The sequence below is a fragment of the Hippoglossus hippoglossus genome, chromosome 3 (assembly GCF_009819705.1).
Source record: "Hippoglossus hippoglossus isolate fHipHip1 chromosome 3, fHipHip1.pri, whole genome shotgun sequence".
Taxonomy (NCBI): Eukaryota; Metazoa; Chordata; class Actinopteri; order Pleuronectiformes; family Pleuronectidae; genus Hippoglossus; species Hippoglossus hippoglossus.
In genome coordinates, this window is record NC_047153.1 from 1,461,662 (window position 1) to 1,479,223 (window position 17,562).

At 43.9% G+C, this 17,562-nt stretch overlaps 1 protein-coding gene across 1 annotated transcript; it reads right to left on the minus strand.

The window, feature by feature from the left end:
* Positions 1 to 242: 242 nt before the first annotated feature.
* On the minus strand, positions 243 to 17,174 carry LOC117752656 (EMILIN-1-like). Its single transcript, XM_034570204.1, has 15 exons — positions 16,539 to 17,174; positions 12,654 to 12,779; positions 11,669 to 11,880; positions 11,057 to 11,316; positions 10,592 to 10,765; positions 9,364 to 10,159; positions 8,690 to 8,808; positions 7,643 to 7,949; positions 7,216 to 7,566; positions 6,890 to 7,138; positions 6,456 to 6,647; positions 3,838 to 3,954; positions 3,648 to 3,665; positions 3,395 to 3,529; positions 243 to 2,709 (listed from the first exon to the last, which is right to left on the minus strand). Exons 1-15 carry the CDS (start codon positions 16,670 to 16,672, stop codon positions 2,387 to 2,389), a joined length of 3,513 nt encoding a protein of 1,170 aa, XP_034426095.1. The 5' UTR covers positions 16,673 to 17,174; the 3' UTR covers positions 243 to 2,386.
* Between the last annotated feature and the right edge of the window lie 388 nt (positions 17,175 to 17,562).

Consider the following 17,562-nt stretch of genomic DNA (forward strand, 5'->3'; position numbering starts at 1 on the left):
CTATAGAAAGTGACTTCTCACTTTATAACGTGAGTAAACATTAAGGAGTTTCTGTCTCAGTCTCTAGTTTCAAGTCTTCTTCAAACAGCTGATGTTCATTTAGTGAATTATGATCATTTAGAGTCAAACAGACCATAAAGCACTGGATGCATTGGGGGGTGGATACCACAGTGTGATTGACAGCTAGTACTGTCCAATGGGTGTCAATAAAAACAAAACAACACAGTTCGATAAACGATCTCTTTGGTTTCACTCGTGTTTTAATGACAGTGAAATTTACTGGATACAAAAGTGTGATTTAACATGAGAAGTGAAGCTGAAGCCTGTCGGAGAATAAACTTTAAAATTCACTCAAACACAAGTGACGCTCGTGACTTCTCCTCTCGGACTAAATGAAGATGATAGTTAAAGTATACGTGTTATAAATATCTGGTTCATCAGTTTATTAGAGTGAAAACAAACACGTCAGTGATATGAAACCATCACACATCCTCACATCAGCTTCTGATGAAGTCATTAAATAACAGAAGGTTTAGTTGAAATACATGATTCATACGTCGTTCTTAGAGAAATGATCATTAAAGCAAAAACCATCGTGTGTGTCTGTGCATGTGTGTATGTGTGAGTGTGTGTGTGCATGTGTGTATGTGTGAGTGTGTGTGTGTGTGTGTGTGTTTGTCCTTCATATGTCTCAGTGGTGATGGTTTAACATCAGATTTAAACTGTTTCCGTTCACACTGAATATTTTAATTTTTGTCAACAAATCACATGTTCAGCAGCAAACTAACAGTTTTAATAATGTGTCTGTTGATGAGATTTTATTTAGAGTAACAACAGTAACTGAGTACTTTTACTCACATAGTGTACTAAAGTACTCGTGTAATTATGCAACTAATGTGTGTGTAACTAATCTGTGACTGGTTCTTTTCACACCTGATGTTAGAATGTGACTACACTGACCCCTTGTGGTCAAAACTCATTGTACATGTAGGACCGATTATCTTATCTTATCTTATTTTAACTTATCGTATCTTAACTTATTTTATCTTATCTTATTTTATCTTATAGATGGTGTTCTTATCAGTCAGATTCTACAGATGTGTTTATTGTTTGTGTGTGTGTGTGTGTGTGTGTGTGTGTGTGTGTGTGTGTGTGTGTGTATTTGCGCACAGCTATAAAATATTATACGATTTTACACATTTAAAAAATATAAAACATTTAAATGATAAATATTTTTTATGTTTACTTAAATAACATTTAAAATAAAAACTTCTCTTGGTATTTTTACAGTGTGGTTTCCTGACGTTTCTCCTCCACTGCTGCTCTTTAATGTGATTTGTTGACAATAAGAAAATATGGTGTATTTTATGGCCTTTGTTCTTTAACACACGCTAAAAGTGACATTTTGTTATAATGGTTTAAAAACTCGGACACAAAAATGAACACAAATAAAACACGAGAAGGTGCAGCTCAATATAAAAACATTCACAATGTGAACTCACTTCCTATAAAATTCAACAGAAAACATTTTCTGCTTTTATAAAGCAAAACGTTTTCTTGGTTTTTCATCAAATTCAAAGTTAAACTCTCACGTGTTGCCACGGCAACGTCTGACCTGCTGAGGGCGGAGCTTGAGGATCATCGCTCTGTCCAAACGTCTCAGTGTCTCTGACTCAGATCATCAATCACACACAGGGATCTAAATATCGACCAATCAGATAATCAATAAATGTCCTGATCTTGTTTTTAGATGTAGACGATCTCTCCTGTGGCGCCACCTTCTGGACACATTCTGCAGGTTTTGCTCCACTATTGGTCAAACTTGAAGAATCAGACATTTTTATTTATGTTGTGGCTGTAATGAACTATGCTGCCTATAGGGGGGGTAGTATTGCTACAAACTGTTAATTCTGTAATTGTTTACCACAGGAAGTCGCGTGTTTAAAAGATTCAAGTAGCAGCAGGCGTCAGCGAGTCCTGGTTTACAGTCGTGTCCTCACAGTGCTGCTCTGAGGTCATGTGACCACATCACATCAGGTGATTGGATTAAAGCAGTCGCACAGTTCAACTGCTGCTGTCGTCCACATGTAAAGAGACGTAAAGACTCAGAAACAATAACGTCATTTAAAATATTCTGTCATAACCTCTAAGTCAGGGTCATTCAGGGTCAGAGTCATTTAGGGTCATTCAGGGTCATTCAGGGTCAGAGTCATTCAGGGTCATTCAGGGTCATTTAGGGTCATTCAGGGTCATTCAGGGTCAGAGTCATTCAGGGTCAGAGTCATTCAGGGACATTCAGGGTCAGGGTTGAACCCTCTGAACGGCCGTGACGTCAAACTTCATGTTCCTGTCGGTCTGGTTCTCAGGCATCGTCAGGACGAGGCGGTCACATGTCTTCGTACAGCAGCATGCCGTTGAAGATGGTGAGCGGCTCCACGGAGTGGGCGAGTTTTCCCATCACCAGGTCGATGCAGATCGTGTCCCGAGTCAGCAGAGGCAGGATGATGTTGAAGACGGCCAGGGAGCCTGGAGTGGTCTTAGCCTCGGCCACAGGATTGTTCTCCAGGCCTTCGGGCTGGTAGCCTCCTGAGTCCACGCGGGCCATGCCGTAATTAGACTTTGAAAGAACTGCCTCGATTTTCTCGTTCTTATGACCCGTCAGGACGGCGCTGAAGAAGTAATGTCCGTCTACTGGAGCGGTGAAAACACCTGGAGGGGACAGTTTCACAGAGAGACACCGGATCAACTTACAAAATTTTACTAAATATCTCCGTCCAGACAAGAACACAAAAACGACTACAAACACTCAAACAAGCACAGCCGGCCAGTAGGTGGCGATAAAGTCTAAGAGAAGAACTTTGTGAAGCTGCTCAGTGAACTAAAGGCTCATTTATTCTGACTTCACAGAACGAAAAGAGAAACCGTCACTGTCCACATACTCATGAGTCCGGTACATTGGCATGACTGTTAGCAATACATCCACTAGGGGGCAGCACAGGGTTGAGAGTTTCTGACAACAACAAACATGGCGAAGGTCGAGAAGGTTGTGATACTTTTCCAATTAAGAAAAAGACAAAAGCTGCTTTTTTTTCTAGAAACAAATCTTTTCAACAAGAAACTATTTCACTGTTGTTATAAGTTACAGTTACATATTATTATTATTATTATTATATATTTCATATGTTTATTTTGGTCAAGTTCTCTTTTCTTTTCAACTGTTGTCTGACTCAGGTAAATGAATCAACAGGATTCATAGTTTGCATTAATAAAACTATTTTATACAAATCTCTTTACATTTAGTTTCCAATAAACAGACAAACTGACAACAGAGACACACTCAGGAGCTGGGGATTGAACCAACAACCCTGTGACGAGTGGACGACCGTCGTTCTACCTGTTCTCGGGTCGTAAAATTCTCCTTCATTCACAAAGATCTTATCGAAGACGATGGTCCCAGCTTTGTCCACAGGGACGGTGAGGGCGGCAGAGAACGACAGTCTGGGGACATGAGCATGAGCACCGGGCAGACCTGAGAACACACACACACACACACACACACACACACACACACACACACACACGTATAAACACATCGCTGCAGAATGAATGTTGATAATGATTTGTCACGTGTTGAAAACATCACATACCTGTTTCACCTTTGGGACCTGGAAGAACCAGATTACATGTTAGAAATATAAATACATGTTTACATCATATGAACTGAAATAGTAAATGTAAACTTTTTATTTAAGCTCATTACACATTAACTTTCTAGATTGAAAATATTTTTTCCTCTCACATCATCTTTTTCCTCTAAATAAAAAACATCCGTCTCACCAGGAAAACCTCGAGCTCCGTTCTGTCCTTGTAGTCCAAGAGGTCCTGGGGGCCCCCGGGGGCCCGGCAGCCCATTTAATCCTCTTTCACCAGCTGGTCCTGGGGGTCCAGGCAGGCCTGTGAAATGATAAATAAAATAAAATGAAATCACAATGAGCAGAAAAGTAGAAGCTGCTTCACCGACGTTCATCATTTTTCAAATCTAATTTGACTGTTTTATTCACAATGTGAAGAAAACGCTGACTCCTGCATCTCTGCCTCATCAAAATAAAGTTCTGTGGGTTTGAACATGTCAGTTATCAATGTATTGATCCATGTATTGACGACTGTCAGCAACAGGAAGTATCATCACTGCTCATGTGACATAAATGTTCAACAGGATTTTTCTTCTCTTTCAACTGTGAGTATTGATTGAACTTTATAATAATAATAACAATAACAACAATAATAATAACTAGGGCTCCGTTGTAGCACTAACGTGCCCGAGCACATGCATTTTGAAGCCTGTTGCGGTTAGTGGAGAGAGCATGTCTCTGCGTTGCATGCGTTTTGGGGCTCTGATGTAGCGTGAGCAATTTTGTGTCAATTGGACAATGTTACAACAAATCAATTTTCACACTGATCAATAGGTGGCGCTATGACCCTGCACTGATATTAATATATGGAGCTGTTCAGGTCAGGATTGTGATCATAGGTCAGTAGTTCGGGGCCGGCTGGATAATGCAGAGTGGATTTACAAAGTACTTCCTGTTTCATGGTGAATCAGTAGGTGGCGCTATGACACTGAGGAAATATTGACACATAGAGCTGTTCAGCCTTGGACTATAATCATGAGACAGAAGTTTGGTGGTGATAGGACGATGCACACTGGAGTTATGACAACATCGTCTCCTTTGGCGAAGGATGAACCTTCACCGCAACGCAATGTTTACACGGTTTGAGGAAATGTCACAATTCTGACCATGGTCCAATGACTTGTCTCAGCTCATTTGAGCTGTATATTGTTAAGCAGCCAGGAGCAGTTCATCAAAGTATAAAACATGTCACTTCCTGTCGCCAGTAGGTGGCGCTGTGACGATGAGTCAATATAGATTACATTTTCACCACTTTTGAGCATGTTGAGCTCAAAAAGCCAAATCATTTGGGTTAGAATAATAAGAAGAAGAAGAGCCAACATTAACTTCAATCTAAATTAAATATGTTGTAAGAATTTAGATATTATTGTTATAAATCATTGTTATTATAGTAATTGTTAGAGACAGACTGTTTCTACAGTTTCCGCATTTGTCCACCAGGTGGTAGTGTTGTACTGTTGTTGTACTGATTAGGCCGCGGAGGGGGGGGGACCGGGAGAAACGGCTCCGAACCACGGCCACTAATCACGCACTACATTCCACGCCATCACGTGCAGCGCTGTCAGTATCACTACGCACAGACTGATCTGTTCCGGTCAAAAACAAAAAATCTCCGTGTTGTTGAGATGACGTCATTTAAAGTTGATATGATCGAACGTGTAACGTCAAAAATAGGCGACTTCCTGTTGCGTTGTTCCATAACGCTCCGCCATAACGCCTTTTTTGTGCCACTGGTATATATACATACACCATATATATATAATATATATACCAGTGGCACAAAAAAGCCGTACTGTTGTTGTACTGTTCCTAGAAAAAAAAAAAATGAAAAAAAACATATATATAAAAAAATATACCACTAAAGCCAAAATGGTGGGCTTCCTGTTTGGTCTAGCATATCTATCCAAGAGACTTATTTGTTTGTTATGAAAAGACACATGTCCCCATCGATTTTTGTACATGTCGGCCAATCGTGGTGTCAGGGCTGCCCTTTAGGGGGCGCTCGTCAGTTATTTTGCCACGCCCATTGGCAAAATAACTTAATAATTCCTTAAAACCATATGAATATTTTCAGGGGGGGGGTCTGTTGATACACAAATGTAGTTTGCGGGAGGTTGAACCTCGAACACTGAAGTTACAGCAATTTCGTGTGTCACAGCGAGTTGATGAACTTTGACGCCACGCCAAAAGCCCTGGGACAAGTTCGTCAAAGTAAAAATGTGGAATATGGCCAAAATGGCCACTAAATGCAAAATGGCGGACTTCCTGTTGCGTTTTTCATAATGCCCCTTGAGACGTTTTTGTTTGTCTGGTCACGATACACCTGGGCTACGATTTTTGTGAAGATCGGTCAAAGGGAAACCTAGGGGCTGCGTTCCAGGGGGCGCTGTTGAGCCATTTTGCCACGCCCATTTCAAATTACTCCAGAATACGTACATTTTCACCACTTTCTAATTTTCTGCAAAGTTTGGTAAGAAGTTGAGCATGTTGAAGCCTCAAAAAGCCAATTCATCTGGGTCACTATAATAAGAATAATCCTTACAATTTCAAAAGGGCCTCCCACCGTCGGTGCTCGGGCCCTAATAAAAATATTTTCAGAATAAAAACTTGAAGTTGAAGTGAAAAGAGAAAAGTAAAGATCTGATGTATCCTTGTCCAAACGGAATCCGTCTTACTGACAAACTAACAAACCAACAGTCGTATGAACAGGAGTGAAAACATGATGAATAATGTTCTAATAAAACAATAAACTGTCCAGCTCACCGCTCACGTCCTGCTCAGAGAAATTCTGAAGATCTTTGAGGACGTGGGTGACGCTTGAATTCAGGTTCTTCATCCGGCCGTGGACGTCGTCCTGATTCTTCTGAATAACGTCCAGAATTCCTCCATGATGGAGGACGGTGTCGTTCAGGCCAGAGACACATGTCCACAAACTGGACACGTGTCGATTCAGTCCTGAACACGGAAATAATTCAAACATAACAATATGGAAAACGTTAAATCAATCACTCAATCAAATCAAATCAAATCACAGTTTGTCTAATAGATCTTAACAAGGAGCAACATCCTCTGTCCTTATGAACACGTATGAACACGTATGAACACGTATGAACACGTATGAACACGTATGAACACGTATGAACAGATGAAGAGTTTATGTTTAGTGGAATTAAAGTGAGAATAAAAAGAAACTGTACCTTCCTTGATCTTGTGGATTGAGTCCGAGACGCCGTCCAGTCGCCCACAGACGCCTTCCAGCTTCGACAGCCTCTTCTCCAGCCCGTCTCCGGACCTCTTACAGTCGCCCATCTCCACCAGCAGCGTGCTCTCGAACCGCCGCACGTCCCGATCAAACCCGTCCAAACGGTCCCGGCTCTCCTCCATGTGCTCCGTCACCTCCAGCTGGATTTTGTCCAGCTCGGAGATGATTTTATCTTTGGTGTTTCCTGGTGGGAATCAGAGGATGAATGAGGGACCGTCGGCTGGGGACGGTGCAGCTATGACGACATCGAGTTGGACTCACCGAGGTCGGTGATGACGCTGCCGTGTTTCTGCATCGTGTGTTCGAGTCCCTTCAGGGTGTCGTTGATGGAGCTGAAAGTGAGGACGACCTCGGACAGTTCGCCCTGCAGCGTCTTCAGCTGGTTGTTGTGGATGGAGCCTCCAATTACACTGTGGCCGTCTAATGGCTTCGCAGAATCCAGCCCAGTTCCATCTTCACTGGTACCAGAACCACCAGAACCACGGGAACCACCAGATCCACCAGAACTACCAGAACTACCAGAACCTCCAGAACCACCAGAACTGCCAGAACCTCCGGAACCACCAGAACTGCCAGAACTGCCAGAACCTCCGGAACCACCAGAACCACCACCTGTTGGACGTCACATTACAATATTTCTCAGTCGGTCTGTGTTAAAGATTTGTGGGCGTGTCAGAGCTGCTCTTACATTTGCTGCTACACCTCCTGACGTCATCTCGCAGCAGGCGGACGTCGCCCTGCAGGTGTGAACACATCTGGAGGCAGCCATCTTTCTCTGAGTCCAGTCGGATCTGGAGTCTGTTGATGTGGCTCTGCATGCGCCCAAGTGCATCCTGGGAGTGATTCTTCAGCCTCCGCAGCTCCTCCTCCACCTTCCTGCAGAGGTCGCAGTCGTGTCCCAGCGTCTCCACCTCCGTCACGATTCTGTTGAAGTGTTCGCCGTGATCGCCCGTCAGGGCTTTGATCTTACGAACGTCGTGACTCAGGTCCACAACCTGGAAACCACTTTACAAGTTACTATTCAATATATTTAGAATATATACATAACGCTATATAACTCTATACTATTTATACCATCTCTATGTACTTTCTATACAACTCTACATAAAACTCTGTAACTACATATAACTCAATTTAGAACTCTATATAACACATAACTATATACAGTATAACTCTAAAACTATTTATACCTCTGTATGTACTTTCTATATAACTCTATATAAAAGTATATAACTACATATAACTCTATAAATAACTCTCTGTATAACTTATAACACTATAACTATATATAACTCTATATATAACTATTTATACCTTTGTATGTACTTTCTATACAACTCTATAAATCTATAACTCTATTTATAACTTTCTATATAACTCTATATAAAACTCTATAACTACATATAACTCTTTATATAACTCTATATAACACTATAACTATATAACTCTATAAATAACTCTCTGTATTACATAAAAACTCTATATAACTATATATAACTCTATAGGTAAGTCTCTATATAACTTTCTAAGAACGAAAAACTCTCAATATAACTGTTCGAGTATATATAACTCTCTACATAACTCTATTTATAACTATGTATAAGTATATATATATCTTATCATTCTATATATAACAGTTCTGACGTCACTGTTCATCTTTGATCTTTTTCGGTCCTGATCTGTCAAACATGAGTTCATATTTTGAACAGATATTTATACGTAGTTAAGTCTCCACCTTGTCGTACAGAGAGTCTCCGGACACCGACAGGTCTTTGAGTCGAGTGTTGAAATGTTGAATCTTGTCCTCGTTGGCCACGACTCTCCAGGCCAGAGACTTCTCTGTTGTGTTTCCTCCTCCAATCCCAGGTAGCCTTCCTCCTGTTCCTCCCCTGTTACCTCCTCCTGGAATGACTCCTCCTTCCCAGCTTCCTCCCTCTCCTCCTCCTCCTCCTCCTCCTCCCCAGCTTCCTCCCTCGCCTCCTACTCCTCCCCGGCTTCCTCCCTCGCCTCCTACTCCTCCCCGGCTACCTCCTCCTGGAATTACTCCTCCTTCCCAGCTTCCTCCCTCTCCTCCTCCTCCTCCTCCCCAGCTTCCTCCCTCGCCTCCTACTCCTCCCCGGCTTCCTCCCTCTCCTCGGTCACCTCCTCCTCCACGGCTTCCTCCCTCTCCTCCTCCTCCTCCCCGGCTTCCTCCCTCTCCTCCTCCTCCCTGTCCTCGGTCACCTCCTCCTCCTCCTCCTCCTCCTCCTCCTCCTCCTCCCCGGCTTCCTCCCTCTCCTCCTCCTCCCCGGCTTCCTCCCTCTCCTTCTCCTCCTCCCCGGCTTCCTCCCTGTCCTCGGTCACCTCCTCCTACTCCTCCTCCCAAGCTTCCTCCCTGTCCTCGGTCACCTCCTCCTCCTCCTCCCCGGCTTCCTCCATCTCCTCCCCCTCCTCCCCAGCTTCCTCCCTCTCCTCGGTCACCTCCTCCTCCTCCTCCCTCTCTTCCTCCCTCTCTTCCTCCTCCTCCTCCTCCTCCCCAGCTTCCTCCCTCTCTTCCTCCTCCTCCTCCTCCTCCACAGCTGCAGTGCTCCAGCCTCCGGATGATGAGGGAGGTGTTGTTTTCCAGCTTTAGGAGTCTCTGGTCCTGGTCACTCACTCGGTTCTTCACCAGCCCCACGTCCAGCTCCACATCTGCGATCCTGAAGGCCTGGTCATCAAACCGGTCCAGAAACACTGTCCTCAGGTCCGTCACCTCTTTGTGGACGTAGTCCTTCAAGTCGTTCTCCAGGTACGAACAGCTCTGCTCGGTCTGCTGCACTGTGTTGTTGACCCGCCGCTCCACGTCTCTTAGGCGGCTGTCCAACATGTCCTCGGTCACCACAACATCTCTTCCACCGCCACCGATTCCACCGCGACCACCAAAAGCTCCTCCTTGGGTCCCACTGTTCTGATTGTTGCTGCCTCCTGCTCCGCTGAGCGTCTTATCCAGGCGGTTCTGTAGAACGTCGAAGTTCTCTGAGGCCGAGCTGATCTTACGTTCAGCATCAGTGATGCGGTTCTGGAGGTCATTGACAGTGTTGCAGCATCCCTGCAAACGTAGCACATCCCGCCGCAGCACGTCCAGTCCCTGGCCATAACGAACGTCCATGACGTTCAGCTGCTTCTCCAGAGCTCGAATCTGCTCTCGGTCCTCGAGCTGCTGTCGGCGCAGATCCTCCACACCGGCCTGGAGAACACACGGCACTGAATTGAATCTAAACTAACCAGTTTTACTTCAGCTACAGTGATGTTTGCTTTGTCACAGATGTCTTCCACTGTCATCCAACCAACTAACCAACCAACCAACCAATCAACCAACCAACCAACCAATCAACCAACCAACCAACCAACCAACCAACCAACTAACCCATCCATCCATCCACATCAACTCTGTCCAATGTTCAGGACAATTTAGAGTCCTGTGGAAATACTGTTTCCACTCCACTGTTTGGAGTATTTGATAGGGCTTGTATAAGTATTTCATTGTGTTGTGAGTATTTAGTTGTAATGTTGTGTTGACATCTTGTCGGAAATGTTGAACTGTTCCTTCACATATGACTGTAGTCACTTCCTGACCATCAGGGGGCGCTGTGATTGGCTGACTGTAGTTTGGTGATACCTGACAGGAGGAGCAGGACAGCGACACTCTGGTCTCCAGTTCCCTCAGGATCTCCTCCTTCAGTGAGTTCAGTTTCCCTCCGCTCAGTTCTCCTCCAGACAAACCTCCGTCCAGATGGTTTCCTTTCCCGTTCACCAGGTGGTTGTTGATGCTGAGCAGGTTTTTATCATGAGCCTGTCGGAGGAGGAGGAGCCAACATCAACACAACTACACAAACCATTTCTGTGGTGGATCTGACCCATCAGGATCTGGACTATCGGGATCTGGACTATCGGGATCTGGACTATCGGGATCTGACCCGTCAGGATCTGGACTATCAGGATCTGACCCATCAGGATCTGGACTATCGGGATCTGGACTATCGGGATCTGGACTATCAGGATCTGACCTGTCAGGATCTGGACTATCAGGATCTGACACACCAGCCCCACAGGTAAATATGGAAAAAGGGAAATGCTGCCACACCTGTGTGCGATTGTCCAGTTGGTCCAGTTTGGTCTGGATACTGTGAATCGTCTCTTTAATCTCTGGCTGAGCAGCATCAGCAGGGTTTCTTCCTCCTGACGAGCCTCCTCCTCCTCCTCCTCCTCCTCCTCCTCCTTCTCCTCCTCCTCCTCCTCTGCTGACGGACGGATTGTTCGTGGTGGACTGCAGGTCCTGGACGATCCTGGTCAGACTCTGGATCTTCTCCTCCAGTTGCCTCATCTTCTCATTCTCAACTTTTCCTTCAAACAAATAAAAAGAAGCAACAGAACAATAACAGGAGCAGTTCTTGAAGGTCACCAGTAGAGGTCAGCAGAGGTCACATATTACTGCTGCTGTGTGTTGGACTGAGAATGAAAAGTTTCTCGAGTTGGTTTCATTGAACTTAGAAATAACAAGTTGTCTGAAGAATTTAAATGAAAAACTGAGTATTAAGATCGTAAATAACTGAGAATTATAATATTCAATAACTCTTTTGATGAAATCACTGGCTTAAACTCCTCTAAAGCCAGCGAGAAGAAATGTTTAAAGTGTCTTTTAACGACACTGTGATTAAAAAACGAGTCTAAACATTAACGTTGTGACTCCACTCACCACCGTGTCCTCCGCTCTGTCCTCCTCCAGAGCCCGTCCCTCCTCCATGTTCAGGTCTGGGCTGTGGTCTGTAGGTGGAGACCTGGGGTCCTGCTCCACCAGCTGGACCGTTGGAGCAGTCCTCTCCGCTGTAGCCATGACAACACTTCCACTCCATCTGCGTCACCATTTTGTAGGCCACTTTGTACCGCGGCCTCATGAAGGTCCGATAACTGCAGAGACACGTTGGATTTCTATTGTTAAACAGAAAACTGTTTGACAACGACCGTCCAATCACAGCCAGCAGCCGTCACATCAACACGTCATGATGTCACATCGACACGTCATGACGAGCCTGTCAGCTGTGGGCTGTGATTGGACGGTTTCATGTGCTCAGTAAGAGAGAACGATGTTTTGCTTCCACCTGCAGCAACAGGAAGTGAAATCACTTAATAAACCTGGATTTGTTAATCCTGTGCAACGAGCCGATCTTGATGTGACACCACAGAGTTTCTTTATAGTTTCCTGCTGATCAGAAGATTTGCCTTTATCTGATCTCAGATCTCAGGCAAACTTCTCTTATTTCTCTTTTCCCTCAGTCCACCACAAATATGTTGGCGAGCAGCTCTCGGCCAATCAGAGCTTCTGAAAACTGAAAGTAAAACTTGATTGAATCCATCTGTGGGGCTGCAGGGCAGGTCGGCCCAGAAGAGAATCACCAACAGAAACACTGAGGAACAGATGTTAGAATCACTCATGTGAACTGTTTGTTACTATTCACAGTCACAACCAGCAGGAAGCTGTGTGTGTGGAGACGTGGCCTGATGGTGGCGCTACACAGACAGAAAGCATGTCAGCAAACTTCAGAAGGAGCAGCTGCTAATACTGTAAAATGCAAATAACTAAAACCCAGATTGTAAAACAGTGAAGTCATCATGCAACATGCCAGCGTGTGTGTGTGTGTGTGTGTGTGTGTGTGTGTGTGTGTGTGTGTGTGTATACTCACACCACCACTCGGCTGCACTGTCCGCTCCCCCAGCTGCAGGGATGATAATCAGGTTTCACATACGTCTCAACTCCGTCCTCGACGACACAACTCACCGTCTTTGTCACCACAAACGAACACCAGTTCCTGTGTCACACGCACACACACACACACACACACACACACACACACACACACACACACACACACACACACACAGCACAACAGTGTTGATGGGTGAGGGGTATTGTGGGTAAAAACCTCAGCAAATGTTCAGCGCGTGGTGGTGATGTCATCAGTCCTTTTGTGTTTAAATTAAATTATGTTTAAAATTCTCTGGAATCCTGAACAACAAGCAGGAATCTACTGGTTTTTAACTGGTTCATCGTTTCGGCTGAAAAATACTTTTTTAAATTTAATGTACAAATGATTAAATCAAGTTGACACATGATCAGTGAGAAACAGGAACATTAAACATTTAGTGGGCTGATGTCTGTTAAAACGTGTCTTTAATAAAAACTGAATTTATTCTGGGTTTTTATTTAACTCGATTTAAATTTAATTTATATCAGATGAGTTGAATTTATTCGATTGTTTTCAGGTTGTTTTACATTAGTAAAATAAAAAGAGAATGAATTTATCATGAACCAGGAGAACAAACGGTTAATATGTGTGAGTTTCTCTTTTCAACATTCAGTCCTGATGTCACCGTCACGTCTTCAGTATCAGGACCAGCTTTGACCTTTGACCTCCAGCCGGCTGAGACACTGACACACCACAGACCGACGACAGGAAACATTCGACCTCATGAGAGAATTTGTTCGGATTCTGGTCTCACTTTTCTCGTACATTTGTTCGTACAAACACGACAAAACAAACACAAACATTTCTAACTTCAGAGTTGTACTTCTTCTTTGTGAGGACGCTCGTTGACATAATGCAACTCGAACCTCGAACATCACGACCGGACCGATTGTGTTGCGCAACTGGTCCTCACAAAGATAGAAGAAGCACACACACACAGACACACACAGCATGATGTCACTCTCTCTACAGGAAATGAGTCATTTAGGCGTTTGTTTAAATTTTTGATGATGACATCACAGACTTCACTGTGTGTGTGTGTGTGTGTGTGTGTGTGTGTGTGTGTGTGTTTCAATACAAGCTGTAACTGTTACTTCATGTGAACAGTTACAGGAAACAACACAGACGTCAACTTGTCTTATTCAGAAAATGTTTTATTTAAAATCAATATTATCAATTAGTGTTTTAACATCAGGCCTCGTGTTTGTATTTTTATCCTTAAATTCTCTCACGTTTGTTCGCACGCTGAGTTTGTACGAAAGTTTCTTACGTCAGATTCCAGAAACGCTTCTATCGCAAAAATAATATACAGAACCATTTCCTGCCTCGTGTCCGACGTGTTGAATCGTGAAAATGAGAAAAACGTTTAGAGACTGAAGTTCTGATTCCAGAGATGAGATGAGAAACTGAACCCACACTGAGAAACCTGTTACAGCAGCTGATCTGCAAAATGATGTAAAGAAGAGAAATATTACAAAGGAAAACAAAATAATTCAAATTAAATAAAGATACAAAGAATATGTACACGATCCAAACCTTTCACTACAGATGGAAATGATATCGTAGACCAGTGGTTCTCAACAAAATGATGACGAAATGGGCCAAGTTCAACATGTGTATTTACATAAAATACACATGAACATTAAATTCACATTACTTTCAGGAATTTCTGAAAAAAACTTTTTCAAACAACTTTTTGTGACATTTGCCACTTTTTTCAAAGAATAGTGCAACAACTTTGCTTAAATTCAACTTAATTGAAGGACTTTTGGTGACATTCCTCAGTCTGAAAAAATTAATTAAATTATAATCACTTTGTTACAACGATGATAAAGCTCAACCAAAAAGAACACATGCATGTGACTGGGGTGTAATGTTTCTAAGTGTTAATTTGTTGGGTCTCATACTGTCAGCTGACCTAAAAGACACACTGGTCTGTCCTCGTGTCCTCCTTCATTCACTGTGAACCCAGGAGCAAGACAGACTTCATCGGACTTTCTTTTCAACTTGGTTTGTGAACACTGTGTCTTGTTTGTCACTGAGCTGCTGCTTCACGTGAACGAGCTGATCTCACTGTGTGTGTCTCTCTGAGCGAGTGAGTGGGGGCGGGGGGGGGAGCCCCGGGGCCTGTGTGTGTGTGTGTGTGTGTCTGGGGGCGCACACACACACACACACACACACACACACACACACACATTGGCCCGCTCCTGGTATTTCATGCTGGCCTGATACGATGATGATTTAACAAATTAACGTGAACGTGAGTTCACTGCTCGCGGAGCCGCTGCGGGGTCGCTGCCCGCGGGTCGCGACCCCTGGCTCCGGCGAAAGAACGATTTGTTTACTGTTCCACCGTTACAGAGATGCGGCGTCAAAACATGAGTTCAATGTGAAATATATATATTTATAAATGATATAATGCCACAGTAGTGTACTGGTGAGTATTATATGATTTATAGTATAAATAGACATTAACTCACAGTAGTATGCAATTTGGTATGAATATAAAAAATGATCTGTAACTGTATAGAAATATAGAAATATAGAAATAACTAAAATAGTGAATTTCAAGCAAATCTGTGCGTTCCAACATTCAACAGGATCATTATACGTTAAACAGAAGTATGTCAACATTACTATGACCTCATTTATATATTTAGTTATAATCCTTCAAACTAATGAAATAGGATTATTATAAACTAATATATATATTCTCCAAATATGAGAACATCAGTGAACGTGAAGTTCTTCACTAGTTTGTTCAAGTTAAGAACAAATCTGTTGGTAACGGTTCCTGCATGAAGCCAAAAGATCCGACTTTGTGGAATGAGACAAAAAGCAGAACATCAGGTAAAGAAGTCACAGTCAGAACCAGGACCAGGACCAGGACCAGGATCAGGATCAGGATCAGGATCAGGATCAGGACCAGGACCAGGACCAGGATCAGGATCAGGACCAGGACCAACTAACATTAAGTTTGTTGTTATAGATCCAAACGTTTGCGTGGGAAGTGTCGTACACATCCTAAAGACCCGGGTTCTAAGTGAACGGTGGACTGTGATTGGCTCGTGTGCAGCGAGAGTTCAGACCCAGAAGACAACACCTGAGTTTGAGTCTGGAGGTCAGGGGTCAGCAGAGGTCAGGGGTCAGCAGGGGTCAGCAGAGGTCAGGGGTCAGCAGAGGTCAGGGGTCAGCAGAGGTCAGTTTCAAATTGAAACATGAACAAACTGAATCACGACAATTCATCTTAATATTTTGAAATAATTTTCATGAGAATTAACTGAAATAAATTTGAATATTTAACTTCACCAGGGAGGTTATGTTTTCACCCCTGTGCCTTTATTAAAGATCTCACAAAAACCACACACTCTTTTCAGTTTGGTGCAGATCCAGGATTTTGGGGGGGGTGAGATGAGGGGTGTTCAGCTGCAACATGACACTTCACCACTAGATGTCACTAAATTCTGCACGCTGAGCCTTTAAGGTGCTGATGGGACATGGTTCTACTGAGTGAGGTTCTGGGTTTAAATAAATCTAAATTAATTTAATAACCTGAAGCTGCATCATGAGCTCGTAACCATGGGAACAGCAGAGAGGAGTGAAGTCAGTCACAGTGACATCACCGTGACGTCACTGTGACATCATCGCAGTCAGACGCATCGAACCTCCAGCACCAGGATTCAAACCAGCAACTTTTAAACACTTCCTCTTCTCTTTCACAATAAAACATCTGACAGAGAACCCGTCTGAGATGACGTCACCACATCCTCCTCCTCCATCACCATCATCATCCTCATCCTTTCCGTGCACGTGTCATCCTACCTGTGTCTGCTGGCTGCGCGGCCTCCGTGCGCGTGCCCGCCGGTGTACAGGCTGTAGGAGGGTCGCGGCGCGAACGCGCTCTTGGCGTGTCCGCAGGTCCAGAGCGCGAGCAGCAGCAGCGGGAGCGCGGCCATTCCGCTGATCAATAAACAATCAATACACGATCAGTCCTGCGATCGATCCTCTCATCTCCATGGAGACCAGATCCGTTTCCTCCAGGTCCGGTTCTAATGATCCATGATCTGGATTCTGGTCCAGACTCTAACTTCTGCTCCGGTTCGAGTCCCGCCGCTCCTCCTCTGCGCCTTTAGTCCGGTTTAATCCCCCGTTAATCCGGTTTGATCCCCCGTTAATCCGGTTTGATCGGTGAGACTCGGTCTGAGTTTGTTCATCAGAACTTTTCATGTGAAACAAAGAAAACGTTGCGACAGATTGAAGCAGCTGCTCCTCCTCTTCATCACCGCCCCCCCCCCCCAACTGTCCCCGCCCCTCCCACAGGAGAAACCAGACACGTGCGCCTCTGCAGCCTCACCTGCAGCACGAGGACCTGGTGCTGGTTCTGATCCTGGTCCACAGTCCTGGTCCAGATCTCCAGTCTTCATCACAGGTCCTGGTCTTCATCACAGGTCCTGGTCTTCATCACAGTCCTGGTCTTCATCACAGGTCCTGGTCTTCATCAAAGTCCTGGTCTTCATCACAGGTCCTGGTCTTCATCAAAGTCCTGGTCTTCATCATTTAGTCCTGATCTGTCACCATTTTTCCAAGTTTTAAGTTTTATCAGTGAAATGTTTGTCTTCACGGGGACGAAGAAAAGTGATGGACAGTTTCAGTAATAAGAGAAATATCACATTAAAATATACATTTAAACAAATTAAAGTTCAATACAAATCAAACTCGACATTTAACACATGTGAGGATGAAAGTGGATCAAGTCACTGAATGTAAAAAATAACAGAAACATAATTGGACATTAATCAGATGATGAATTTAGAAACTGATTTTACAAACTGTTGTTTTCTTTATG

Coding starts and splice junctions, on each gene's coding strand:
- LOC117752656 (XM_034570204.1), bottom strand. CDS start 16,672: ATGGCCGCGCTCCCGCTGCTGCTGCTCGCGCTCTGGACCTGCGGACAC. Junction 11,317..11,668: donor ACAGAGCGGAGGACACGGTG/GTGAGTGGAGTC, acceptor ATTTGTTTGAAG/GAAAAGTTGAGAATGAGAAG. Junction 10,766..11,056: donor AACTGGACAATCGCACACAG/GTGTGGCAGCAT, acceptor CTCCTCCGACAG/GCTCATGATAAAAACCTGCT.